Source organism: Mirounga angustirostris, unplaced genomic scaffold, assembly GCF_029215605.1.
Source record: "Mirounga angustirostris isolate CCGP_5_RB_7025 unplaced genomic scaffold, mMirAng1.0.hap1 SCAF_1, whole genome shotgun sequence".
Lineage (NCBI taxonomy): Eukaryota > Metazoa > Chordata > Mammalia > Carnivora > Phocidae > Mirounga > Mirounga angustirostris.
The window spans coordinates 211,365,350-211,391,970 of NW_026991709.1; the positions used below are offsets into that span (position 1 = coordinate 211,365,350).

At 57.6% G+C, this 26,621-nt stretch overlaps 2 protein-coding genes across 5 annotated transcripts in view; one reads left to right on the forward strand and one right to left on the reverse strand.

The window, feature by feature from the left end:
* MLLT1 (MLLT1 super elongation complex subunit) overlaps nucleotides 1-5,336 on the forward strand; it is a 66,928-nt gene extending 61,592 nt beyond the window's left edge. For all 4 annotated transcript variants that reach the window (XM_045863203.3, XM_064572465.1, XM_064572482.1 and 1 more), the window contains 4 exons: nucleotides 1,674-1,773; nucleotides 2,113-2,184; nucleotides 2,355-2,426; nucleotides 2,634-5,336. In XM_045863203.3, coding sequence (XP_045719159.1) covers nucleotides 1,674-1,773; nucleotides 2,113-2,184; nucleotides 2,355-2,426; nucleotides 2,634-2,762 — 373 coding nt within the window. In that variant the 3' untranslated portion in view covers nucleotides 2,763-5,336. The remainder of the gene's footprint in view (nucleotides 1-1,673; nucleotides 1,774-2,112; nucleotides 2,185-2,354; nucleotides 2,427-2,633) is intronic.
* A 4,069-nt stretch (nucleotides 5,337-9,405) lies between these two features.
* On the reverse strand, nucleotides 9,406-26,621 carry LOC123863086 (long-chain-fatty-acid--CoA ligase ACSBG2-like). Its single transcript, XM_064593511.1, has 13 exons — nucleotides 26,594-26,621; nucleotides 26,044-26,267; nucleotides 22,740-22,828; nucleotides 22,094-22,214; nucleotides 17,240-17,320; nucleotides 16,960-17,109; nucleotides 16,667-16,843; nucleotides 14,740-14,921; nucleotides 14,396-14,629; nucleotides 10,986-11,203; nucleotides 10,589-10,728; nucleotides 9,895-10,141; nucleotides 9,406-9,521 (listed from the first exon to the last, which is right to left on the reverse strand). The coding sequence occupies exons 1-13, from the start codon at nucleotides 26,619-26,621 to the stop codon at nucleotides 9,406-9,408; spliced, it is 2,007 nt and encodes a 668-aa protein (XP_064449581.1).

A 26,621-nucleotide genomic window follows, 5' to 3' on the forward strand; every position in this document is an offset into this window, starting at 1 on the left:
CCCCAGACCCTTGGAGTGAGCCCACCTCAGCGGTGGCTGTATGTCGTCAGCCTCCAGCCCAGAGCAGAAGTCGGCCTCGGTGCCAGGCCGGCAGATCGGGCAGACCCCAGAGTCAGCGGCCCCGTCTTGATAGAGCTCCTCCTCCCTGTGAGGCCAAGACCTTGGGACCTCAGCAGCTCCGCTTTAGGAGAGGCTGGGCGTTGGGTCTGCACCCCCAGGCTCGGGGAATCCTAGCAGGGGCTTGCGGTGGTGCTGTGTTAGTCGTGGGGGTCACCTCGCCGTCCTGAAAGAGGCTTTCAGTGGGCTTTTGCATTTGGCAGCACGCTCCCGGGAGGGCGGAAGTGACGGACAGCAGTGTCCCCTGCCCCGCCGGGTGCGGTGCTTTCAGTGTGCACCGTGGGGTGCGGGGAGCCGGGAGCAGTCACACACGGGGCTCCCTCTCCTGAGGGGCTCCCAGAGCAGCCTGGGGACCGGGTGTGCGTAAGCGCCTTCAGTGAGCTTTTCCAGGGGCAGATGTGGAAGGTGGGGCTTCCTGGGGCGCCGGGAAGGGGGCCACGCTGGCCCCGTGGCTGCTTGGGAGGAGCTGGCAGAACCCCACGTCGTCCCGTCTGCTTTGTGGGGAGCGGCTGCCTGGTGGGCCCCGCGGACGCGGGGGCAGGGAAGGGTGCGTGGGGCTTCGGGGCCACGCCAGGTCTGGCTGACGCCGTGTGCTACCCGGACAGCAAGGAGACCACCCGCCTGCCTGTCCCCCCTGGTGACCCGCAGCTGCAGGAGGTGGGGAGAGAGCAGCCTCTGGGCCCCGAAGACAGCAGGGCCTTGGGGTCAGGTGCTGCTTGTGGGAGAAACCCCCCTGAGGGCGGGACAACACGGACCCCAGGGGAGTGAGACCAGAGCGTCCGGGGCTGAGCTTCTGGCCACCGTGCATCCGCATGCTTCTCGCACTGCTTCTGTGGCGCAGCCTGTTTGAGGCCGGAGGAGAGAGCGGCAGGCGGACCGCCAGCGCGGTAGACGTGTTGGATGCCACAGCGGTGGGGACTGCTCCTGACTAGGTCAAGCCTAAGGGCCTGGGGGGCCTGGGTGGAGACTCTGCCCAGGGGTGCTGTGTGTGGCTGGCCCACGGATGGGCTCCCTCCACACCTGCTTGCTGGGCCTCGAGAGAGCGGAGAATGCTAAAGGCAGCAGCCCGCATGTTTTGTGCAGAGACGAGTGAGAGAGACGTGGCTGTAGGTTCACATGTTGGCGGCTCTGAAGTCTGAGTCGCCGCGCCCTTCTCTCTGAGACAGCCTGCACACTTGTCCCGGGGTCAGGGCGCCCCCGGCTCCGGACGGAAGCCCGCTGTAGGGTGCGGCAGCTCCATCTGCTCGGCCACCAGCCGCACAGCCGATCCGAGCTCGGGAGCGAGATCGGCAGAGCACCACTGGGTTGTGTTCCAGCCCAGGAGCCCTGCACCGGGAGGCCCCCACGCCTCCCAGGGTGCCGGCCTGCTGCCTGGGGCTCCGAGCTGTGAACGCAGAGCTGCCTAGAACTGAGGGAAGTTGGTCTCCTGGGGCCTGGGGGAGCGCAGAACCCAGAATGTTGGGCGTACGCGTGGCCCGCGGGGCAGGAGCCAAGCACGCAGGTCCCTGGGACGGCGAGCGGCCGAGACCTGACACGGTGCTGTGTCCTGTGTTCAGGCTGAGCTTCAGTGACAGTGAGAGTGACAACAGTGCCGACTCCTGCCTGCCCACCCGGGAGCCCCCTCCCTCCAAGAAACCACCCCCACCCAACAGCAAGGTATGCGGGGGCGGCCCGGTGGGGGGGGCGGTCCGCGCTCAGGAGGAGGAGGGGAGGGGGGCCTCTTGGGTGGTCACATCCTGGACGCAGGGCTGAGGGACGGGCCTTGGCCTGTTCCTGGGCTGTAGTTCTCCAAGGGTTTAAGGCTGAGGGTGGGGGCTGAGAGGGGCTTGGTCCCCCCAGGCCCCAGAGAGATAGCTGCTGGCCAGGATGGGCCGCCCTTGGAGCAGGCGGGTGCTGGAGCTCTGGGCAGTGGCCCTGGGGGCGTGGGAGGGCCTCCTGGGGGCAGGGGGAGGGGAGGAAGGCGGGAGCTCAGAGCCGACCCGGTTTGCCCTGCAGGCATCAGGCCGGAGGAGCCCAGAGCCCTGCAGCAAGCCCGAGAAGATCCTCAAGAGGGGCACCTATGACAAGGTGAGCTGGACGCCTCCTCCCAGCGGGTGCCCTGTCCCAGCCTAGCCCAGGCGTGCGTCCGGCCTTCCTCCTCCCCAGGGCCCTGGGTGGTCCCACGGGCAGGGTGGGGCTGAGCAGTCGGGAGGGGCTGAGGCTGCCCGCTGAGCACCTGCCCCCCCCCCCCCCCCCAGGCCTATACGGATGAGCTGGTAGAGCTGCACCGGAGGCTGATGGCCCTGCGGGAGCGCAACGTGCTGCAACAGGTACGTACCGGCCACCTGCCCTGCCCCCCCACCCGGTTATCGATCTCCAGGAGTCCCGGGGCAGGGGGTGCCCCCAGGCATGCATCTCCAAGGAGCCCTCCTTCCCCCTCCTCCTCCCTCCTCCCCCTCCCCCTCAGAGCCTGCTGGGGTGAGGGCCACCCCAGACCAGCCTTCTGTTCCCTGAAGCTACCTGCCACCACCTTCTAGATCGTCAACCTGATCGAGGAGACCGGCCACTTCAACGTCACCAACACCACCTTCGACTTCGATCTCTTCTCCCTGGACGAGACCACCGTGCGTAAGCTGCAGAGCTACCTGGAGGCCGTGGCCACATGACCCTGGGCCGGGTGCCGGGCCCACTTCGCTGGGGCCCCAGGAGGCCACATCTGGGCCCCGCCTTCCTCCTCCTCTCTCGACTCACCCGCCCGCAGCACTGCCTTAGTGACCGCCCTGTCCTCGGCCCACACGGCCAGCTGCACTTTCCTCGTCGGCTCCCGGCCCGCCCTCCCCACCACCTTAGCGGGAGCCCTGAGGCTGGGGGGGGCGCAGGCCAGCGCCGCTGCTCCCCAGTACTCAGGGGCCGTCCCCTGGGCCCCCCTTGGAAAGCAGCTGGTGTCGAAGGCAGCACCAGGCCTCACTGCAGAAGGGGAGGAGAGGCGGCCGGCAGCGGGGGCCTGGTTTCACTGCCTCCGGCCTTGCCCGACGGTTCACAGCTCCCCTCCCCCCCCACCGCGCCCCGGGCCCGCAGAGGGCCACAGCCCTCCGCGGGCTCTCACTGTGCTGGGCCTCCGTCTGTACAGTTCTCTCTAGTGTACGTGTGTTTGCACTGTAGGTACCAGAGCGGCTTCCGGGTGTGCGTTTCCGTGACAGCAGTGCACGTGGGGGGTGGGGGGTGCGTAGGGCGGGACTTTTAGGTTAAGATGTTTCCACTGGTCTGGTCGTGGGGCCGGAGGCCGATCCGGAGCAACACCGGCCCCTCCAGGCGAGGGGAGGAGTCACCCCTCCGTGGTTCCCAGGATGTCTTGCCCTCCCGGGGCGCGGAGGGCCCTGCCCGGGGCCAGCGAACACTACGATGGGGCAGCAGGTCCGCGGGCGCCCGGGGGCCTCCGCGCGCTTGGCACCTGGTCAGACTGGCGGCCACCTCCAGGAGCCGACCTCCGGGCCTCCACCAGCCACAGGCCCTGACGTGTGTCGTTCCCCCCACCCACCCACCCAACGGCTCGTCCTCTTCCTCCTTCCATAGGATCCTCTTCCACCCCTCTGTTGTTGGAGTCTTCGAACTTTGAAAAAATGAGCTTTTGCCAAATAAGACGGGATAGTTTGTGGAGTTTTTTGAGGAGCATCAGGACTCAGAGCCAGCCCCTCATGCCAGGGCCCAGCCAGTGCCAGGCCCTTCTGGGCTCACGTGTCTCTGGTTTGGGCCTGGCCCTCCCACCCTGCGAGTCACGCCAATCCAGAGACCCAACTCCTCGCATGCCTGAGACTCTCCAAGGGCCAAGCTGGCTCCTCCTCTTAGCCAGGATGCCCTCATGGCGCCAGCCCACCTTGGGTGGGGCTCCTGGGGGTTGGGGCCCTGTTTGCTCAGCCTCTATTCCCCCAGACCTCGACTCAAGGCTCCCCCTGGCCCCCCCACCCCAACTTTTGCCCTGAATGAGATGTGGGGCAAAGGACCGGGGTGGGGCCCAGAGGTGGGCTCCCCCTCTCCCCCCAGTCCACTGCCAGAGGGTCTCTCCTCCCCCCAGTTCCCGAGTTCCGATGCGGGGAATGCCAAGCTCCCCTTCCCTGTGGTTCGTCTGTCAGGCAGACCCTAAACACTCCCGGGGGAGCTCTGCCTCCAAGACTCCCCCCAACTTCAGCCTCCCTGGTGAAATCCCCAGAACTTGCTGGGAAGGCCTGAGAACTTTTCAGAGGAAACCGCCATGACTCCTCGCCATCTGCTCTGATTCTCTCCTGACCCCACTACCTTGAGGTATTAGGAAGAGGGCAGGCCTGTGTGGCAGGCTCCATGCCGTCACCGTCCCCTTCCCCAGGCAGGCCAACAATACTCCAAAGTGGGGCACCTTTCTTCTCTGGAAACTCTAAGACATTGGACAGAAGGAACTGGCCCGATGTGGGCTACGCGGCCGCTGCCCAGCCCTCTGTGCACAGAGGTTGCTGGGGGCCATGCCAGGAGCCTGAGCTGGCCTTTCCCCTTTGGGGGCATCTCCTGGGAAGGGCCATAGGCCCTCCCGAGCTCTGCATGGCGACTTGGGCAGCGCTCAGCTCTGGAGCCGGGCCGTGCCCAGGAAGCAGCTGGAGGAAGGCCAGGATTTGGCCCACCCTCAGTGGCAGAGTGTCTGGTCCCTCCTGCTGTTTCTGGGGCCTTCGGAAGCACCAACCCATTTCTCAGTTACCTCCTCTGGCCAGAAGGCCCCAGTGCTGGCCCCCTGATCACCTGATGGACGCGCCAGGCAACCAGGGCCCTGACCGCAGCATTCCCAGCTGCTCCCCTGCCCCCCCCCCCCCCCAGCTGCCCGGCAGCTGGGCCTACAAGGGCTCTGGGGACGCTTCCATAGGAAGGGGCCAGCACTTTGTGATTGCCGCGTGTTTAGTGTTAAGCCCCCTGCCCCCAGTGCAAATCCCTGTGTTTTGCTATCTCCTGAACAAAATGTAAACCGACACCTGAAAACAAAAGGTATCGAATACCTTTTTTACCCATAAGGGTTTTTACAAAGAATGTGTCTCAGCTAGGAACTAGGACACTCATCGGCCCGAGACCAACTCCTGGATAAAAGGAATAAAGGAGAATCGTGTTTGTAATAAGTTACAGGATTGTTTCTGTCCTGGATTTTAAACTTTTTGTTAAATTGTGAAATTATGGAGGAGTTTTATAGAAAAAAAAAAAGTGAAATAAAGTCAGATGGGAAAGCAGATCTGTGTGTAGAGCCTCGTTCTGCTTGGCTCCTCCTGGGACAGCCAGGAAGGGGAGAGGGGGTGGGCGTCAGGCCTGGGCAGGAGGAGTGGGGACGAAGGAGTGTGAGCAAGGTTGGCATCCTGGAGGAATACATATGGCACTACTGGAAATCCAAGAGAGGAGCAGTGGTGGAAAATTTGATCTCGGGCCCTGTTTTTGATGGTGTGTGCTTTCCTTGGAAGCAGGCAGCAAGGTTGGGGTTGAAAAACAAGCCTGACTTCACAAGATGGGAGAATGGGTGGGTAGGAGGGTAGGGGTGTGGGGGGATGGGTTGGTATGGGGGTTTGGAGGATAGAAGGATGAGAGGGTGGGGGGGTGGGCTGGGATGGGAAGGTAGGGGGATGGAGGGTTAGGAGAATGGGGGATGGGTTGGGTTGGGATGGGAGGGTGGGGGGTAGGGGGTGGGGGGATGGGTGATGGGGGATGGGTTGGAAGGGTGGGAGGATGGGGTAGGGAAGTGGAGGGATGGGAGATGGGAGGATAGAAGGATAGGAGGGTGGAGGGATGGAGGTGGAAGGGTGGAGGGATTGGGGTAGGGGGCTGGAGGGTTGGGAGAATGGGGGGATGGGTTGGGATGGGAGGGTGGGGTGTGAGGCGAAGGGATGGGTTGGAAGGGTGGGGGGATGGGAGGTAGGGAAGTGGAGGGATGGGGGATGTGAGGATAGAAGGATAGGAGGGTGGGGGGATGAGTTGGGATGGGAGGGGGCTGGGGGGATGGGAGGATGATAGAGGGCAAGGTAGGTAGAAAAGGGTGGTGAAAGGCTTCCTTTGCTGAGAGCTGGGTGGCCTGCCTGCTGGTTTGCCCGTGGTGGGCTCGGCTCTGGAATCCGTGAGGCAGAGACCGGGTCCTTGCAGGCCCCGTGTAAGCAGCCCTGCCCAGCCTGCGAGGGTTGCATTCCTAAGTGTCCCGCGCCGCAGGCTGGGGCCCGGCCACTCTGCCCACAGCCGCTGCAAGGGAGCCGACTGGCCACACTCGGGTCCTCGGGAGCCTTTCTTCTCGGCCTGTAGGCGAAATGCCTACTTCCAACATCAAGCTCCCCTGCCCTGTCCTTCCTCCCAGGGAAAGATTCTGCGAGTCCTCTGGGGCAGTTTGTGATCTGAGCTCCTGGAGGAGGGGCAGAGAGAGAGAGGGTCCAGAGGGCTTCCCAGGGTTTGCAGAGCCCCACCGCGCAGTGAAGGCTGACTCCCGGGGGCTAAGGATGCCGCGGGGCGAAGAACCGTCCCGCGGCCTCTTCCCAAGCCCTGGACGGCGAGGGTGCTGCTGCCAGAGTCCCCGCGGGGCAGGCGGAGCGGCCCGGAGAGTCGCCCGCCTGTGGGGCAGCACGTAGGCACATTTCTGAGGCTCAAGCCCGGGCACGTGCGCCCGCAGTTGCTTACGTGTGTTTGCCCCTGGTGGCGCCCTCCTCCTCCTCCCCGCGGTCCACCAGGGATGCCTGGCCTTCAGCCTGAGGAATTCTCATTAGCAGCAGGGAATTCTGTTCCTGCAAAAAAAAAAAGGCTGTCTCTGTGTCATCCTTCGGGCGAAAGGGCGTTTGCACTGGGAGCCGAGCCGTGGGTGGGCAGCCACATTCCTCCGCGCTCTGCCGTGGCTCCGTGGCCCGCTGCCTCCCGCCGTTTCTGGGGAGAAGTCAGCCCTCCAGTCTCTTGCCCCTTGGAGGCTTTGGTCTCTGGTGCCTTTAAAATTTCCTTTTCGTCTTCTAGTTGAAAACAGTCGCATAACGTTTTGGTGATTTGTTTCTTTCATCAGTAGGACGACTCTGTCCCTTTTAAACGCGTTTGCCTGGAATATTTCCAAATCTTACATTTCAAATTTATTTTTATTTTTATTTTTTTTTAAAGATTTTATTTATTTGAGAGAGAGAGAGAATGAGAGAGAGAGAGCACATGAGAGGGGAGAGGGTCAGAGGGAGAAGCAGGCTCCCTGCCGAGCAAGGAGCCCGATGCGGGACTCGATCCCGGGACTCCAGGATCATGACCTGAGTCGAAGGCAGTCGCTCAACCAACTGAGCCACCCAGGTGCCCTCAAATTTATATTTTCATGATGCAGGCTCAAGACGAGCCTGCAGGTTCCAAGGGCACGTGATCCCCGTTCCTGCTTCTTTTCCGTGTCCACTTTCTTACCCGTCCCTCGGGAGCCATCACCTGCTCACGGCCACGACGAGCTCCCTCACAGACGGTGTCCCCCCTGCACACCTTTTCCTCCACGTGTCTGAGAGCTCAGTCCAAGTCCTTACGCCGCGTAAGTGCACCTTAACTCACACCACTAGTCCTGCGGGCGGGCTCGGGACGGTTTTCCCCTGGTCCTCTCCCTGCACGCGTGCAGGGGTGCGACCGGGTCTCCGGGGGCACCAGTGCGGGCCCGCCCGCCCCTGTCTTGGGCTGGGGCTCCTCAGCATCGGCCTGCTTGTGCGTGTGTGTTTCTCGGATCTCCTTGTGGAGCATGAGCTGTGGCTCTTGTATGTTCTACACCCCGCTTGCCTTTCCGTCCTGGGCACGGTCGGCGTCCCTCACCACGCCGAAGCCTTATGTCTTCAGCTTCTCCCTCGGTGGCTGCCGGCTGCTTATTCCTGGTCGAGGATGAGACAAGGTCTGCACGTTCTCTCAAGGCTCCTTCCAGCGGTGTAATGCTGTCCCCCCTTTTCTTGCCTCGCTTGCTTGCTTTCTCACCTCTCGGTTTTGCTCCGTCTGGAGTTCATCCTGCCGGGAGCCAGGGCCTCTGTTTCCACAGTAGCCAACGTCACGGCCATGGACTAACCCGTGATGCCTCCGCTTACCTGAAAGGCCCCTCCGATCCTGCATCCGGGTCTGTGTGCCGGGCTCCTCTCCTCTGCACGTCTATTATTTACGCCCCATCACTGAGCTTTTCATTACTGCGGCTTTGTCATTTCTTTATTACTAGTAGGACTAGCCCCCCTTCATTATTATTCCCTTCTTAGAACTTCCCCAGATACGCCTGCATGTTTGCTTTCCGACCTAACCTGGTCAGCCGGAGTTCTAGAACGTTTTCTTTATCTTGTCGTCCTGAAGTTTCCTGTTCATTTCAGTTTTGGAAATTTTTATTTTCCAAAAAGATGTGTCCTGGCTGGGGCTGGGTGGGTCCCCAGAGAATCCTCGCGGCCGTTCCTTCCGGGTGACTGCAGACAGCCGGGGGCCGTTCCTGCACCATCTCTCCAGAGGGTGGCGAGCCTGTGCGGCCGCCCCTCACCTTTGTCACGTTAAGAGTGTGTATAGTTGGGGCGCCTGGGTGGCTCAGTCGTTGGGCGTCTTCCTTCGGCTCAGGTCACGATCCCAGGGTCCTGGGATCGAGCCCCGCATCGGGCTCCCTGCTCGGCGGGAAACCTGCTTCTCCCTCTCCCACTCCCCCTGCTTGTGTTCCCTCTCTCGCTGTGTCTCTGTCTGTCAAATGAATAAATAAAATCTTTAAAAAAAAAAAAGTGTGTATAGTTTTCAAGGTGAAGAAACCCTATGAGCTTTATCACATCTGGTTTCGACTTTTCCGGAGCCTTCAGTAGGAAACTCCTCCCAAGCTCCCAAGCTGCCCCCCACGCCCACACCGGCCCCTAAGCCCAGCTCCCCAGGCGGGGGGCTCGCCTCCCAGCCTTGGCACGACCGACACTCTGTGGCTGGGCACCTCTCCAGGGAGCTCTCCCGCTGCCCGTGGGGTGTCAGGCAGCGTCCCCGGCCTCCACCCACCACGTGCCGCTAGCACCCGCCTGCCTAGTGGGGACAACCAAAAAATGTCCCCAGATATCGCCACGTGTGTCCTGGGGGCGCAGGACCACCCTGGGTAAGAACCACTGCTTTAGTGAAACCAATTTTATTATCTTTTACCTTCAAATGTAAAACACCGCCCCAGAGGGGGCATCTTAGTTAAAACCCCATCCCTGGCCGGTAGGTCCGGTCCCTCCTTCTAGAAGGCAGCTCCTCGATGATCATTCGATAGGGGGATGGAGGGAGGGGGATGGCAGTCTGGTGATGAAGCAGGAAGCCCCCACCCCCACCCCCCGGGGCCTTTCCTGGCTGCTACTATTCCTCCTCCTCCTCCTCCTCCTCCTCCTCCTCCTCCTCCTCCTCGTAAAGCCTTTCAATTTCAGCTTGGTAGATCCTGGCCACCATGGCCCTCTTCAGTTTGGTGGTTGCCCCTGTAACAGAATCACGTGCAAGGCGGGGCCTCCCCCCCCACCAACGGCCCCTGCAGGAGCCCCCCTCACCGCAGGATGAGATGTTAGCGGGCCAGGTCTGTCCTGAGGGTGCAGGGGGGCGGCTGGGGTCGGAACAGTGGGCGGCTCGGATTGAGGGGCCCAGGGAGGAGAGGTACAATAGGCCCATCCCAGAGTGCCCTGAGAATGTCCATCCTGCACGAGGACCTCCGTGGAGGACCACCCCCTTCACCCCCTGCCAGAGTCCTTGGAGGGGCTGGTGAAAACCGCAGATGCCGCGGGGATCCCGGCCCAGGAAATGGTGGTGCTTTAACGAGCACGCCGGGGGCTGGGGGGTGAGCGCCCGCCTGCTCACCCAGCTCCCCTCCAACCACGGAGAAGTCCGTCCTGAGGATGGTCCACTTGATGATCTTGGCGCTGTCTGAGGGGACCTCAGCGTTGGCGGCATCGATGCCCTGACTGATGAACTCCAAGACCACGGGGTCTCCGTCGTAAATGATGTCTGACAGCCTGGTGGACTGGCTCCGGAGTTGTCTACAGAAAGCAACCGCCTCGCTGGTCAGCGCGTTCCGGGGCTCCCCTGTGTCCATGTTGACCTGGCACTGTTGTTCGGGGACAGGGGGTCAGGCGGTTCCCAAGCTGCCCCCACGCCCACACCGGCCCCCAAGCCCAGCTCCCCAGGCGGGGGGCTCGCCCTCGTGGGTCACCCGTCACTCTCGGCCCTGGGCAGGCCAGGTCCCCCTCCCCGTGGTGCAAATGAGAAAACAGGCTTGACTTGGGGAGACTTGCTCCACACGTCCCTGCTTCCTAGGGGCTGGTGCGGGGGGCGGGGCGGCCTGCTCAGGCCCAGCTGCCCTTTCTCTGGAAACGGGCCAGGAGCTTCTCCCCCATGGGGCCTGGCCAGGGTACCCCAGGCTTGGCACCGAGTGACCGACCCATTGCCTCTCCTCTCCCAGCCTCAGTTTCCCCATCTTGAAACCGGGACAGCAGGCTCCGTCCAGCCGGCAGCCCGGATTGCCACGAGGCTCGAAAACACAGGCACGAGGTACCTTCAGCGTGAGCAGGGCACACAGATACGGGGCGTCCTGGCCCACCAGCACGACGTAGCGCACGATGGGGATGTACCTCTTCACCCGCTCCTCGATGGGGTTCGGGTTGATCCTCTCGCCTGAGCTGAGGGTGATGATATCTGCATGCGGAGAGGGAGCAGGGCTGTGGTCCTGAGAAGCCGCATCAAGCCAGCCCTCCTGGAGCCCACGGCCACCCCTTGACGTTCAGAAACGACGGAGATGGAGCCCGGGCGTACAAAGGGTGTCCCTTCCTCCAAGCTGGACTTTAGTCCTCCCCCCTCATCGTCGTGCTGTGTGCAACCCGCACCACTGTCCACAGCAGCCCTGTGGGGCCCGGTCAGAGGCAGAGAGCACCTTGCAGCCATGTCTTGCTCACCTCTGGCGTTGCCCACAACATAGAGGAATTCATCCGTGTCCAAAAAGCCCAGGTCCCCCGTGTGCAACCAGCCGTGGGCATCGATCTTCTCCTGGGTATTCTCCTCATCATTGAGATACCCCATGAAGATGTTCCGGCCCCAAATGTAGATGTCCCCAATGCCCTTCTCATCTTCCTTCTGCGTCTTGGTGTGGGTGCTGGGGAGGGACTTCCCACAGCTGGGGACCGTGGGCAGGGAAGGGGTATTATAGACACACCAGATAGAGATTCCCACTGGCAGAGGGGCACCCCCTGCTCACTGCTCCTCTTTCCCCGGCACACAGCCACTCAGATCCTAGGCCTTTCCTGCCTGTCTGGCTTCTAGAGTCCTGCAGATCCAAAGCAGGGGGCAGGTGGAGAAGGGGGGACAGGGTGTGGTCCCCCAGGGAGTGAAGGCTTGGCCCACCCTGACTTGGAACCGAGCTTGCAGGGCATGTGAATGTACCACACCCAGCCCCTGGCCACCAGGAGCCCACAGATGAGCACAGGGGACAAGGCAAGAGGCACATAAACTCAAGACACCTTTTGGGTGGAACGGGTCTCTGTGGGAGGTATCTGGGCAGGAGAGAAAACGGTACAGTCCGGGCAAGAATCGGGCATCTCACCTTGTCTGGAAATTGGGGGTGGGGCTGGGGGCTGGCGCTCCACCCCTCAAATTTCGAGGTTCCTATCCAGGCACCTGGACCCCAATCCTTGCCCCGCTTTCTCCCCAGGCTGTCTGGAGACTCAGGGCAAGGCCTCAGAGCTGGCCCGGCCAATGCCCAGGATGCACCTGCCTGGACTGAATTGTGTCACCCCCAGATTCCTAACACCTGATGGGGTGGTATTTGGAGGTGGTTAGGTCTCGATGAGGTCCTGAGATTGGGAACTTCATGATGGGACTGATGTCCTTTAAGGAGAGACACCAGAGTGAGCTTGCTCTCTCTCTCCACCATGCAAAGACACGGAGAGAAGCCGGCCGTCCACACCCACAACCGAATCAGGGACCCCTTGATCTTGCAGCCTCCGGAACCGAGGCTAAATCTGTGTGGTTCTCTAAGCCCCCCTGTCCTGTGGTGCTGTCACGGCAGCCCGAGCTGAGACACACTCCGCGAGGGCAGGTGCCTGGCCCCCCGTGCAGGGCAAGCTCCCGGAACGAGCAAAGCGCCCAACAAGAGTGGAAAACTGAAAGGCTCCGCTGAGCTCCTCTGCTCTGACCGATTTCACGGCTGCGAACACCGCTTCCCTTGAGCTGCTTATGTCTTGTGTGGAATGATAGACTGCGAGCCCCACCCGCCACGTGGCAGGGATTCTTGACGTCGGGTTCCCCACTGTGACCCTAGTGGTCTGACACCACCTGCAGGCAGCGATCACTCCACACGCCAAGGGGCCACCCAGTCGGGCAACGGCCTCGGGCCACGTAACCTGTCCTTCCTTCTGCCCCCGTGCCTGTCCGCCTTTCTGCCCTGCCTCTCTGGGTTTGGGGGTCGAGGAGACCCTGTGGGTGGGAATGTGCTCTGTGACTGGCTCTTTGTCCCGTCTCTGCTGAAGGTTACTTCCATCTCTCCAAAGCCAAGGTGCTCGAAAGATGGTAACGCAGACTCTCGCCTTGACCAAACACCGGTCAGCCTCCTCTGAGCTCTCTTCTCGCTAGCCCTTGGCCTTGGTCTCAAAGCACAAACCATTTCATCCACTCCCGCCCAGAGAGACTTGAGAAAACCTTAGCATTTCTGAACGCCCAAGGCCACATCCCCAGGATGGCTCCATCCCCCTTACATCCCTGCCCAAAAAAGCTCAAAGCTGCCCGGAGAGTTTCCCAGATGGCCCCCCAAGCTTGCAGATAAGTTCTTCCCCTGCCCTTGGAGATGCAAATCTACCACCCAGAACTTTCTCCTCTCTTTGAAGTACAAACCTTCAGGGAGGTAGGTAACTCTGGCTCTCACTCCCAGCGCCTGTGGGAGGCACAGGACCCCACCCCAGAGAGGCAGCTGGCACTGATATATGCCTCCTGCCACAAATACATGAGATTTCTCTCCAGAGAAGCGCCAGTCTTCAGACCCGGATGGGTTCAGTTAGTGACCCCCCACCCCCGCCTTTCCTGCTTTTTGTGACGGCCACTTCCCAGACGGCTCAAGCCCCCACCACCTCCCCCAAACCCACAGACCCCTCTGAGACGTCCAGTCCCTTGGCCCAAATTGAAGTGGAGATCAGTTCACACTGGGCCCTTCTGGCTGAATTAGTAGTAGTGAATAAAATCTGTCCCTGTTTCTTTAAGGAGTGTCGGGTTTTACCTTTGAAAACGGTCACCCGTCCAGAGCTGAGCGAGCCCCAGGTTAGGGAGATCTAGGGCAGGGGAGAAAGCCAGCACACCAAAAGGGCCGTGACTCGTCCAAGTCCCCTATGTTGTCCTGATTTTTCAACAAAGGCTGAGTCCTCCATGAAATGTGCAGGGGGCCCCGAACTAAATCAGTGGTGGTAGCAGCCAGCCCCCAGGATGGCTTTGCCCACCCGGAATCCACATCTAGTGTAGCCCCCTCGCACCCTGGAGAAGGCTGGTCTGCCTGACCCTGTCAGACGTGGCAGAAATAACAAAGTGCCACTTCTGAGGTTAGGTCATGATAGGGTTGCCCGATCAAATATAAGATCCCCACATACTACAGGGGATATACTTATACTTAAAAAAAAAAAAGTTGTTTGTCTGAAATTCAAACATCCCTGGGTGTCCTGTATATTTATTTGCTGAATCTGGCCACCTAAAGGAGAGTGTGGCTTCCACTTTGCCCTCTCTGGGGTCTCTTGTGTGGGGGAAGCCTATTGCCATGTTGGGGACCCCCCCAAGCAGCCCAGTGGAGAGGTCAGCATAGCAAAGAAGCAAAGCCTCCTCCTGCTGAAAGCCAGCAAGAAACTGAGGCCTCCTGCCCACGGCCGTGTGAGGAAGCCAGCCTCCGAGAGGCTTCTCCGGCCCTGGTTGAGCCTTCAGATGAGGCTGCCCCAGCCAACAGCTTGACTGCGACCCTGTGAGGGACTCGGAGCCAGGACCACACAGCTACCAAGCAGCTCCCCGATTCCCAACCCATGTGGTACTAAGCTGCTAAATCTGAGGGTTACCTTTACACAGCAATGAATGTGTTCCCTCCCAAGGGGCCAGGGTGTCAAAGATGGTTGGCCATTAGTAAAAAGAATGGTTTCCAAATCAGAAAACAAATCGGAGGGGCTTCAGGCCATCCCACACAGGGGTTCACTTGCTTTCGCTCATTTGCCCTTGGATCTGCGTTCCGTGGTGGAGAAGAACAGAGTAGGGGGACCGCGTGCACCTGGCCAAGGTCAGCCCTGGCCATCCCCTCCCCCACCCCCACCCCCAGCCATCTGTCTGTCCCTCCACCGAGACCCACCTCAGCAGCCGGAAGTCTTGCTGTCTGGAGAGCGTGTGGATGCCCGTGCTCTCAGACAAGCCGTAGAGCTCAAAGATGGGCATGTTGAGGCTGAGGAAATAATCCAGGGTGGCTCTGGAGAGCCCCAGGCCCAAGTTGAAGTACTGCCGGCAGTGATGGAGGCCCAGGAACCTCCTGGCCTGGTTGAAGGTCAGCCTCTTGGCCAGGCCGAAGCACAGCAGGGAATGGGTCTGCCTTGAGGAGCAGACACAGGGGAGCAGAGTTGGGCCTCAGGACTCTACGCCGGCCCCAGGCGGGTGCCCCCCACCCAGCCCCCTGGGGGCAGCCCTGAGACCCAGCCTCACCTGAGCATCCGCTTTCTGTTTGTCCTGAGTCCCAGCCACATGGCCCACTGGTCCATCCTCCTCCGGAATGGAGTCGACGAGAGCTGGTTGGTCTTCAGGTTGTCCAGCAACCTGTCCCAGACCCACGGGACGCCGTGGAACAGGGTGGGCTTCACCTCCCGCAGTGTGTCTATCAGGGAGCCCTGCACCACACGGCACGATGGGATCCCGGCCAAACCAGGCCCAGCCCTCCGCCCCCCTGCCCCACCATAGGGCCTGGTGTGTGAAGCCTTTCCCCACGGCCGTGGCTGGGAGCCAAAGGGGATGGCCAGGACCATCTGTTCCCACCTACCCTGATCAGCAGGATGTGCAGGATCCGTCTCCTGGCCCACATGGCTCAACGCATGTGAGATTCAACCACACTGTTGGCTGTTTCTATGGTCCCGGCCACCCTCTCCCAGAACCCTGAGCCGGGGCAAGCGGTGGACGGAGAAGGGAAGGTGCAGAGACAGAGAGAGACAGAGATCGAGACAGAGACACACAGAGAATGACAAACACACATACAGAGATTAAGAGATGGAGGGAGAGAGAGACAAGATGAGACAGAGAGACAGGGATGGGAGGGGGGAGAGAACAGGGAAGGGACAAACTCTGGCTTTGTCACTATTTTCACATCTTCCCGGTTACCAAGAGAGAGTCCCCAGCGACCACAAGCAAAATATTAACAAAGAATGCTGGAGAGTAAAATCGGGACGAAGCCGAGCAAAGCCCACTGGGGCGCACCTAAGCAAATGCCCGCCCCAAAGCTGAGCCAGGTTTCACATTATTAAAAGGCCTTTAGAGAGCTCTAAGAAGAATATCTTTGACACGTGAAAGTAGGAAATTGAAGGTTTCGTGTCCATAATGTTTTCCATTTTTTCAACGAGAAATCTGCAGAGATTTGTTCTCTCCCTAAGTACCTATGTGATTCGCCTCATTGTGCCCCTTGGCCCGGGAACCCTAAGTCACTCACTGCCTGGCCCTCTGCAGGACAAGTTTGCGGGCCCCTTGGCTGAGGGAGTAGTAAGGATCCAGGCAATGATGTTCGGGTTCTTCGCTTCTCCCTACTTCCGATCTTGATGGGAAATGTGTGGTTTTCTACACTCAGAGAGTCAACACAACTGTGATTGAGGTCTCATGATGTATGTCAGTGACCTCAGGTGCTTTTTTTTTATTGCAGTAAAATCCACATAACACCATCTTAACCATTTTAAGTGCACAGTTCAGCGGCATGAAGCACACTCACCCTGTCCTGCAGCACCCCCACCCTCCGTCTCCAGAACTTTCCATCTCCCCACACGGAGACTCTGTCCCCGTGAAGCACGGACTCCCCACCCCCTGCCCCAGCCCCGGCTCCCACCCTCTCCTCTCTGGCTCTGTGGACGGGACTCCTCTGGGGACCTCCTGGGAGTGGGGTCCTGCGGGATGTGTCCTTCTGGGTCTGGCTCCTCTCGCTGACCACGGTGTCCTCGGGGTCCCTCCACGTCGTGGCAGGTGTCAGGGTCCCTTCCTTTCTAAGGCTGGATCATATTCTATTGGATGGGTGGAACTCATTTATTTATCCATTTGTTGATGGGCACCTGGACTGTTTCCCCTCACATGAGTTTTTAATGGCTCGATTAAGCCTCCTGCGCTGGTGATTTTTGCCCCATGGTAGGAGGTAGATGCAGGCTTCCCATTCCTTAGGACACGAGCTCATGTCTGCCTCAGCCCCTCCATTTCACAGATGGGGAAACTGAGGCCCAGAGAGGAGGAGGAATAAAGTCGCACAGCCAGCTGGGGGTGGGGGCAGGGCGGGGATTCCAGTGCTGGGCCAGCTGAGCACCCCACGTAGGGTGACCCCAGCCCCTCCAGCCTCCCCAACCTCACCTGCACCCACCGCGGCCGAGGGCCGGGGAGCCCCACTCACCCTCAGAGCGTCCGGCTGGGCGAAGTAGAGGGCTCCGGCGACAGAGATGGAGACCCACATGTCGAAGAGCTGGGCCCCCATGTAGCTGAGAGGGAGGTAGCTCACCAGGATCTCCTGCTCCTCCGGGGGGCACTTGTAAGACAGCCTCTGGGCCGTGGCCACCGTGGTCCAGGTGATCTGCAAGGCACCTTAGCCATCACCTGTAGGCCATTCTGTTCTCAACCCCCAGGAGCTCACCTTCGTCCACACGAGACCCGGAGCCCCAGGCTGCCGTCTCCGGAGGGGACACTCACATTGTCGTGGCTGAGCATCATGGCCTTCGGGGGGCCTGTGACCGACAGGCTGTAGACCAGGGCGCAGCACTGGTTGGGCTTTTGGGAGTCGATGACCCGGTCCAGCGTGTCTTCCGAGACGCCGTCTGCCAGGTCCAAGAACCCTCTCCACTGCAGAGAGGCGGGGGGGTAGGGGGTGGGGAGGGGCTCATGGTGGTGGTGGCGGGGAGGGGACCCTTGAGCCTGAGACCTCAACCCCCGGGCTACGGTCCCCGGCCCTGCCCTCCCGGTGAGGACCTACAGAATACAGGTTCTGCAGCCGGGTCCGGATCTCCTCCTTGTACTGGACGATGGCCTTGAGGTGTTTCAAGGAGCCCTGGATCTGCCAGATAGCGTGGGGCTCAGCTCGTGCAGGGCAGGAGTGCGGGTCATAGCTGAGCCCCGAGCCCGTTTCCCCAGCACTTCCCCACGGATGGCAAGGGCACTCCCCAGTTTTCTCTGTATTGTGGCAAAATACACAGGAATTTACCATTTTAACCATCTCAAAGTGGACAATTGAGCAGTATTTAGTACATTCACGTGACGCAACCGTCACCTCTGTCTAGTTCCAGAACATTCCGTCTCCCCAAAAGGAAACCTTCAGTGCCCATTAGCAGTGTGTCCACTCATCAATCCACTCTGTCTCTACAGATCGGTCCATTCTGGATAGTTCGTACAGACGGAATCCTACACTACGTGGCCTTTTGTGTCCGGCTTCTTTCACTGAGCATCATGTTTTTGAGGTCCATCTACGTTGGGGCGTGTGTCAGAGCTTTCCTCCTTTTAGGGCCTCGGAACAGTCCAGCGTGGGGATGGGCCACAGTTTATCCGTTTGTTGGCTGGTGGACAGCTGGGCTGTCCCCCTGTTTGGGCTGCTGAGAAGGTTGGTGTACGAGTTTTGGTTTGCACACCTGTTTTCCATTCTCTTGAGTAGACACGTAGGTGTGGGATCGCTGGGTCATACGATAAGTCTACAGTTGGCCTTCTTAGGAGCTTTCCAGGGGGCCCGCCCCAATTTCCCTCCCCCCAGTCACGCACGAGGGCTCCAGGGGCTCCACATCTTCACCAACACTTGTCACCTGCGTTTCTGATAATAGCTGTCTTCGTGGGTGGGAAGTGGCATCTCATGGAGGCTTCTGTCTGCATTTTCCGGATGACTTCAGACATTGAGCATCTTCTCTCAGGCTTACTGGCCATTCGTGTTTTTCTTCTCTGGAGAAATGTCTAAGTCCTTCGCCCATTTTTGAACTGGGTTTTCATCGGTGTGTGTTTTGTTTTTGACCTTGAGGCGTCCTGGACACATTTTGAAGGCAGACTGCATTGGTTTCCTATGGCTGCTAGGATACAACAAGGTCCCGAGTATTGAGCAGCTTGGTCTGGTCTCTGCTTAGAGTCTCATAATCCCCAAATCAAGGCTTGGGAAGGCTAGGTCCCTTCTGGAGGCTCCACGGCAGGATTGTTCATTTGGGAACTGGCTCATTCCAGTTGTCGGCAGAATTCTGTTCCCTGCAGTTGTAGGACTGAGGTCTGCCTGTCTCCTTGCTGGCTGTCGGCCGAGGGCCCTTCTCAGCTTCCAGAGGCCACCATGTTCCCTGGCTCATGGTCCCTTCCTCCATTTTCAGAGCCAGAAACAGGGGGATTGAGTTCCTCTCATGCTTTGAATCTCTCTGCTCTCCCTTCTGCCTTATCTTTCCTGTCTCCAGCCAGAGAAAAGTCTGTGCTTTGAAGGGCTCCTGTGATTATAGGGGACCCACCTGGATAATCCAGGATCATCTCCCAGATGAAGGGCCTGAATCTTAATCCCATCCGTGAAATCCCTTTTGCCACACAAGGTGCCATGATCACAGGTCCCAGGGATTAGGGCGTGGACATCTTTGGCATTATCCTGCTGATCACACCGAGCTAACGGCATTTCCTGAGAGAGAGGACTCAGGAATGGGGCCAGACTTTGGGTCTGAGAAGTTGGAAGGAGGAAGCTGCTATCACCCGAGCTGGGAAACACAGAGGGAAGAGCAGGTTTTGGGGGAAAGATCCGGAGCTTGGGTCTGGACAGGCTGCATCTGAGATGCCTCTTCGGCATCCCAGGGTGATTATTGGGAAAGCGGGAGATAAAAACGTGGGACGTGTCCACACACAGGTATCAGCCGGGGAAAAGATACAGAGCACGGAAAGCAAGCAGTCTGCTGTCCCAGGACTGGCTCCGTGATTAAGGTTCGAACAAGTGAAGAGGAATAAGGAGGAGAGCCGGGCAGTGAAAGTTTCATTATTTACATCATCCTCACCCCATCAGGGGCTCACCTTCCTGGGGGGAAAATGACCCAGGCCACATACCTGGTCACCTGCACAGACGCTGTCTTGGGTTTATTTACTTATTTATTTATTTAATAAACATTAAAAATTTTAATGGTGGTAAAAAAATACATAACAAAGTTTACTATCTTAACCATTTTTAAGCATACAGTTTGTAGTGTTAAGTGTATGTGCATTACTGGGCAACAGATCTCCAGAACTTTCCATCTCCCCACACGGAGACTCTGTCCCCACGAAGCACGGACTCCCCACCCCCTGCCCCAGCCCCCGCTCACACCCTCTCCTCTCGGTCTGTGTGGACGGGACTCCTCTGGGACCTCCTGGGAGTGGGGTCCTGCGGGATGTGTCCTTCTGGGTCTGGCTCCTCTCACTGAGCACAGTGTCCTCGGGGTCCCTCCATGTCGTGGCAGGTGTCAGGGTCCCTTCCTTTTTAAGGCTGAATAATATTCCATTGTCTGGATGGAGCATATTTTGTTTATTCATTCATCCATCAACGGACATTTGGGTTATTTCCACATCTTGACTACTGTGGATGCTGCCGCTAGGAACTTGAATGCACCAATAAATCTTCAAGGTCTTTCCTTCACTTCTTTCGGATACGTATCTGCAAGTGGGATTGCTGCTACCTCTCAAGTTTTGAGGACTCTCCATGCTGTGTTCTATAGTGCAGTTTCTGTTCTTGCCAACAGAGGCCTGGATTGATTGACGAATAATTTACATGCAGTAAAAGTCACCGTTTTAGGTCTACAGTTTCACAAGTCTTTTTTTAAGATTGATTGATTTATTTTTAGAGAAAGAGAGAGAGCGGCGGGGAGGGGCAGAGGGAGAGAGAGAGAGAGAATCTCAAGCAGACTCCACGCTGAGCATGGAGCCTCACACGGGGCTCGATCTCACGACCCTGAGATCACGACCTGAGCCAAAACCAAGAGTCAGACACTCAACCGACTGAGCCACCCAGGCGGCCCCAGTTCCATGAGCCTTGACAAACTTAGAGCAGTGTGACCACCACCTTAATCAAGATCTGGAATATTTCCATCGCCCCGTAAAGTTTCCTCGGGCCCTTTTGGGGTTAGGCTGGCAGCCACTGCCCTGGATTTCTGTCCCATAGCTTTGCCTTTGCTGGGGGCTTCACATCTATGAACTCACACCGAAGCGGGTAGCCTACCCTCTGGTGTCCTCCCTTCAGCACATTTCAGATGCAGCCACATGATTGCACATATCAGGAGTCCAGTCATTGCTATTGTTTGGTTGGTACGGACGGACCACCATTTGTTCATCCAAATGATAGAAAAACAACTGGATCTTGGTTAGTGGATGTTTGGGCAGTTTTGGGCAATCATGCACAGAACGGCCACAGACACTTCCAGGCGGTGTAGACGCTTGTTCTGATTTCTCTTGGGTACAGACTCCGGAGTGGAAGGTCTGGACCATCTCGCAGGTGTTTGTTACCAAACGGTCAAGCCATTTGCCAAGGTGACTGTACCATCTTGCATTTCTGCCAACAATGAAGGAGTGTTCCACTGCAACCCCATCAACACTTGGTATTGTCCATTTTAAAACCGGAGGCACCCTCGTGGGTGTTTCGTGGTGGCCCTGTCTTTGCGTACGTGCCTCTGTCCACTTGTCATGGGTCCTCTTAGGGTCCCCATTTCCCAGGGTTCAGCTCAGGCTGCAGGACAGGGCAGGGGCTGGTACAGAAGTCTCAGCTGTAGGACCATCACTGGTTCCTTATAGCATAGGGTTACGGGTGCTATATGGGAGGGAGAAGAAGACCCAGAGCCTGGGGTGGCCGACCATGAGTGGGCATTACCCTGACGTCCACCTCCTCTGGGTGCCCCATACGCCCATGGATCTTTCCCCATCCCCTCCCTGGAACAAAGATCAAATAGCAATGACCATCCCATTGACGATCCTATTGACAATAGTGTTAGCATTGAACACTGACCATGCTAAGCTCTGTCCTAGCCCATTACAGGTTTACTTAGTTCATCCTCTGAACCAAACCCATTAGGTAGGTCCTATTACCACTCCCATTTTACAGGTGAGGAACCTGAGGCACCAGGAGGCCAAACACCGTGCCCCATGGCCCGGAGTTAGTGAAGGTGGCCTCTGCGCCATGGAGCCCACGCCCAGAACCACCTCATTTGGATCAGCCCCGCACCCAAGGAAATCCAGGGTTCTCCTGTGCAGTTCCATTAAGATGAAATGTCCAGAACAGGCAAATCCACAGAGACAGAAAGTGGGTTGGTGGTTGCCAGGGGCTGGCGCCAGGGGAATGAAGCGTCCCCACTAATGGGCACAGGGTTTGCTTTTCAGGTGATGGAATGTTCTGGAACCAGAGGTCATGGTTGCACAACAGTGTGTTCACTCAATGCCACTGAACTAAAAGGGGTTATGACAATAAATTGTATATTATGTGCATTTTACCACAATAATTTTTTTTTTTTAAGTGGGAAGAGAGGATCTGCTTACAGTGGGCACATCTAAGTCCCGGTTTGGGGTGTGTTGGGGGTCAGCCCCTGAGCCATCATTGAGCGGGCTCTGACTTCCTCACGCTTGAGCACCTGCTGCGGTCAGCAATGCAAAGGCCATTTGGCAGGAAGAGCACATGCCTGGCACCTCTTAGAGGCCCTGGACCTGCCCATGCATGGAATCCACAGTTCCCAGCTTGTGCGTAACAATGGGATGGTAGGCGCATCGTTCATTGGATCCCTTTTGTTTACTAGGCAAAGTCTGTGCCTTTACCTAAGCTGTGCCCTCCACCCGGCATGCCCTCCTGGCTCCCGCAGGTCCCGGAGTCACTGACCTGGATGATTTTCTGCAACTGCCTGTCATTATCCACCACAAATATGTCCATCTCCGAGCTTTCGGCGATGACCTGGCAGGCTTTTGGGGAGTTGGTGGACAAGATGCCAACAGAGAAGCCTCTGGAAGCAGAACCCAAGAGGTGAGGACCCACTGGTGAATTGCAGGGCTCCCAGGAGGCCGGTTTGGCCAAAGCAGAGTCCCTCGGGCAGAGTACAGAGTGTGGCAGATACCCCCACACACCCACAAAATGCCTTGTTTGAAGGTGGGACTCAGGGACCACTTGTGCGTGGGTCTTGCCCTCCAGGGGTTCCCCAATGGTCTGGACAAGTAGAGGAGGGCCCAATGCCAGAGAATCCTGGGGAGTGGGGAAGGCTTTTGGGGGGAGGGGTCACGGGAACTGGGCTTCACAGGATGTGTATGAGTTCGACAGGTAGAGAGTGTCAGGAAGGGTGAGCTGGCTGGTGCCCAGGGCTGAGCCCTTGACAAATCCCACTGAGCACAGACCAAACAGGAGCCTTAGTCTGCTCCCTGAACTGGGGACTCTTCTGTGAGACCCCTACGGGTTCAAGAGGAGGGATGAGCCTTTGCTGGGCTGGTGGCTTCCTGACTCCATGTACCCCAGGGAGATACCAGGTACCTCTTACCCAGCCATGATAGCACCAATGCTGGCGATGGCCCACTCCTCCGAGTTTAACCCCATGATCCCCACGCCGTGGAAGCGCTCCAGGCCCAGCTGGGGAAGGAGGCCCTTGTGAGGCACGGGCGGGCTCACCTGCCACTTGACCCCGCCTGCCCGGGAGCCTCAGGCTGAGAGCCCTAGGCTCCCTTTTCTCTGTTGACCATTTGTGCTTCTGTTTGCTGATAAAAATAGCCCATCCCCCATTACAAGCTACCCCATATTCATCTTGAGCAGTGGTTCTAAGAGGGATGATTCTGCCTTCCCAGCTGACATTGGGCAACATCGGGAGACATTTCTGGGGAAGGGAATGGTGCTGACATCGAGTGGGTGGGCACCAGGGAGGCTGAGAAACATCCTCTAATGTACAGGACAGACCCCTCTGCAAAGAATGATCCAGCCCCAAGTGTCGACAGTACTGAGATTAAAAAACCCTGAGATAATACAAACAAAATGCTCTCCCTCCGACATTTTTATGAATAAATATTTGACAAAATCAGGACAGTACTATGCCTATATTATCTTAACGCGCCATTGTTCATAAAACCATACATCTTATTTTCCCAGCCTTTAAATATTTCTCTATGGTATCAAATATAATACCTTTATGATATTGTGTAATATAGAGATGTCATAATTTAGGGGCGCCTGGGTGGCTTAGTCGTTAAGTGTCTGCCTTCGGCTCGAGTCATGATCTTGGGGTCCTGGGATCGAGTCCTGCATTGGGCTCCCTGCTCAGCGGGGAGCCTGTTTCTCCATCTGCCTCTGCCCCTGCCCTCTCCTCCCACTGCTTGTGCTCTCTCTCTCAAATAAATAAAACCTTTTTTTAAAAATGTCATAATTTAGTGACCCCCCACCCTTTATTGGTTGATACTTAGGTAAGATCCTTTTCCCCCTCCGTTTTTATTAGATAAAATGTTGGGAGAACATCTGCATAGCTCAAGCTCTGTTTACCCACATGATTATTTGTGCTAATGTCTGGATTGACTTAAAAATTCAAAACAGTGCACCATTCATCCATCCTGGCAGAACCAGGGGATGTCACCACCTGGCCCCCAGGTGGGCCTTTCCCCTCCACTCTAGACTCTCGGGTACAACTGCCCACTCCTGGTGTCCTTGTCTAAACAGGGCATCACAAACTCAACATGGCCCAAACAGAATTGTTGATATTACCAACTCCGCTCTGCCGACCCTGCCTTCCACAATCTCAGTTAAAAGCAGTTCCTTCAAGTTGCCCAGGCCAGAAATCTTGATCATCCTCAGCACCCTTCGTTCTTCCAGACACTCAGTTCATCAGGAAATGATGTTGACTCTGCCTTCAGAATCTGACCACTTCTCATCCCCTCCCCTGCTACCATACAGGTCCCAAATCTTCATCTCAGCCTCAACTGGTCTCTCTTTTTCCACCCAGTCTGTTCTCTCTGCAGCAGCCACACAGTGCTTGTGAGCACTCAACTCTGGGCACATCCCTCTGCTTAGAGCCCTCCATGGCTCCCACCTCACTCCTGGAAAAAGCCCCACAAGGCCCAGCAAGACCTGTCCCCATTACCCCCTGCCCTCACCACCTTCCTCTCTCCCCCTCATTCACTCTGCTTTAGACACATGGGCCTCTTTGCTGTTCTGCCAACATGCCAGGCACTGTCCTGCCCCAGGGCCTTTGCACATTTGTTTCCACTACCTGTAACACTTATCCCCAAATACTCACTTAGATTCTCCCCTCCCGGTTGTTTAAGTTTTGTTGAAATACCATTCTCAGAAAGGCTCTTAATAGCCACCATAGGGTAAGATTTCAACCCCCACCCCAACTCATCTACCCCTTTCTTTTCTTTAGTTTTCTCTGGATCATTATCTACTTCCTGCATACTTGTTGACTGTCAAGTCCCTAGAGGTCTCTTATCCCCTTTCCTAATCTGATAAATGGGTATTCCTTCATTGAAGACATACCCAAGGGGCTAGATTCTGGGGGCCTGCAATGAATGAGGCAGTTTGGCCCCTTGCCCTCATGAACTGACCAACTAAACAAATAAATTATATAACCAAGTAGTCATGTGGCTATGAGAACTGGGCAGAAGCTTTCAAGGAGGCTATGATAGAAAGTGTTGGGGGGTTGGTGAGTCTGGGGATCCCGGGTGATCACGGATGACCTCACTCAAAAGATGAGACATTGGAGGGGCGCCTGGGTGGCTTAGTCAGCTGAGTGTCTGACTTGTGATTACGGCTTAGGTCATGATCTCAGTCAGGGTCGTGAGATCAAGCCCAGGATCAGGCTCTGCGCTCAGCGGGGAGCCTGCTTGAGAGTCTCTCTCCCTCTGCCCGCCCCCATAAATAAATAAATCTTGAAGAAAAAAAGGATGAGACATTGGAGAAGAGACACATTAACAACAACTGCCATCAGAATATAGCTAATGCTGATGTAATGCTGTGTGAGCCAGAGGCTGTTTGATAAACTCCCTGAATTCTTTTTTTTTTTTTAAGATTGTATTTATTTCCTTATTTGAGAGAGAGAGAGAGAGAGATAGAGCACAAGCAGGGGGAGCGGCAGAGGGAGAGGGAGAAGCAGGTTCCTCGCCGAGCAGAGAGCCTGACGCGGAGCTCGATCCCAGGACCCGGAGATCATGACCTGAGCCAAAGGCAGACGCTTCACCCACTGAGCCACCCAGGCGCCCCAACTCTGTGAATTCTTGTGGCAAACCCTTGTGCTATAGGGGCTTTTATATTTTATTTTATATATTCGTACATAAAATGCTAATAGAACACGCTTTATGCTAAATTTAATGAAGTATATAATGGGTATGTCCCTATATAACTTTTATATTTTTAATATCATACATATATAAAGAGATATAAAAATCCCCACTTTACAGATGGGGAAACCGAGGCACGGCGAGGCTGAGTAACTAAAAAAAGAAGTTTGAAACACAGCTGACACCAAGTATTCCGTTAGCTTCGTGGGTACAACACAGTGATTCCTCAAGTCTATACATGATGCTATGCCCACAAGTGTAGCCTAAGTAATTTTTTAACAAAAAAGCCACAGGCATCTAACTGCACCTCACGGTGAGCGAGGTTGAGGGACGTGAGCAAGAATGGGCAGGTAAGCGCGGACCCGGAGGAAAGGACGCGCGCACAGGGTGGCCGGGCAGGAGGGGCGCTTCGGGAAAGACCAGTCGGTGAGTGGCGCGCAGGCGCGGTGGCGCGGGCGCAGCAGTGCGCAAGCGCAGAGGGGCGGGCGTGCGCGCACGCGCGCGCAGGCGCGGAAGGGCACGTGGTACCTTGAGGAAGGCTTTGGCGGCGCGCCGGCACTCTTCGTAGTACTCGATGTAGGTGAGCAGGTGCCAGCCGTTCCTGTGCTTGGAGCCGAGCGCGATGTAGTTGGCGTACTTGATGGCCGTGTTCATGACCATGTCGTGCACGGTGATGGGCGCCTGGCTGGTGAAGGCGTCCTCCTGCCGCAGGTGCACCTCGCCGTCGCGCTTTGACGTCCAGTAGGGGTGGCCTGTGGGCAGGCGGGGCTCGGGGGCAGTGAGACGCCAGGTGGGTGAAAGAGGGGCAGGGCTGTGGCCCTGATGGCGGCAGGGCGGGCTGAGAAAGTGGGGGAGGGTGGGAGGGGGGAGAGAGGCATGGCGGACAGAGGGAGAAAGACACCGCCGACGAGGGAGAAAGATGGAAGGGGACAGCGAGCCACAGAAGAGGGCGCAGGGACGCGTGGACAGGCAGATGCGCTGGCCCAGAGGGTGGAGTTCAGCAGCAGCCGCACCAGCGAGCGGGCAGCTCAGTCACAGGCCCACTGCCCCTCCTGTGGACTTCCCGAGGACCAGGCACCTCTGACAACCGGGTCCAGCTTCGCCAT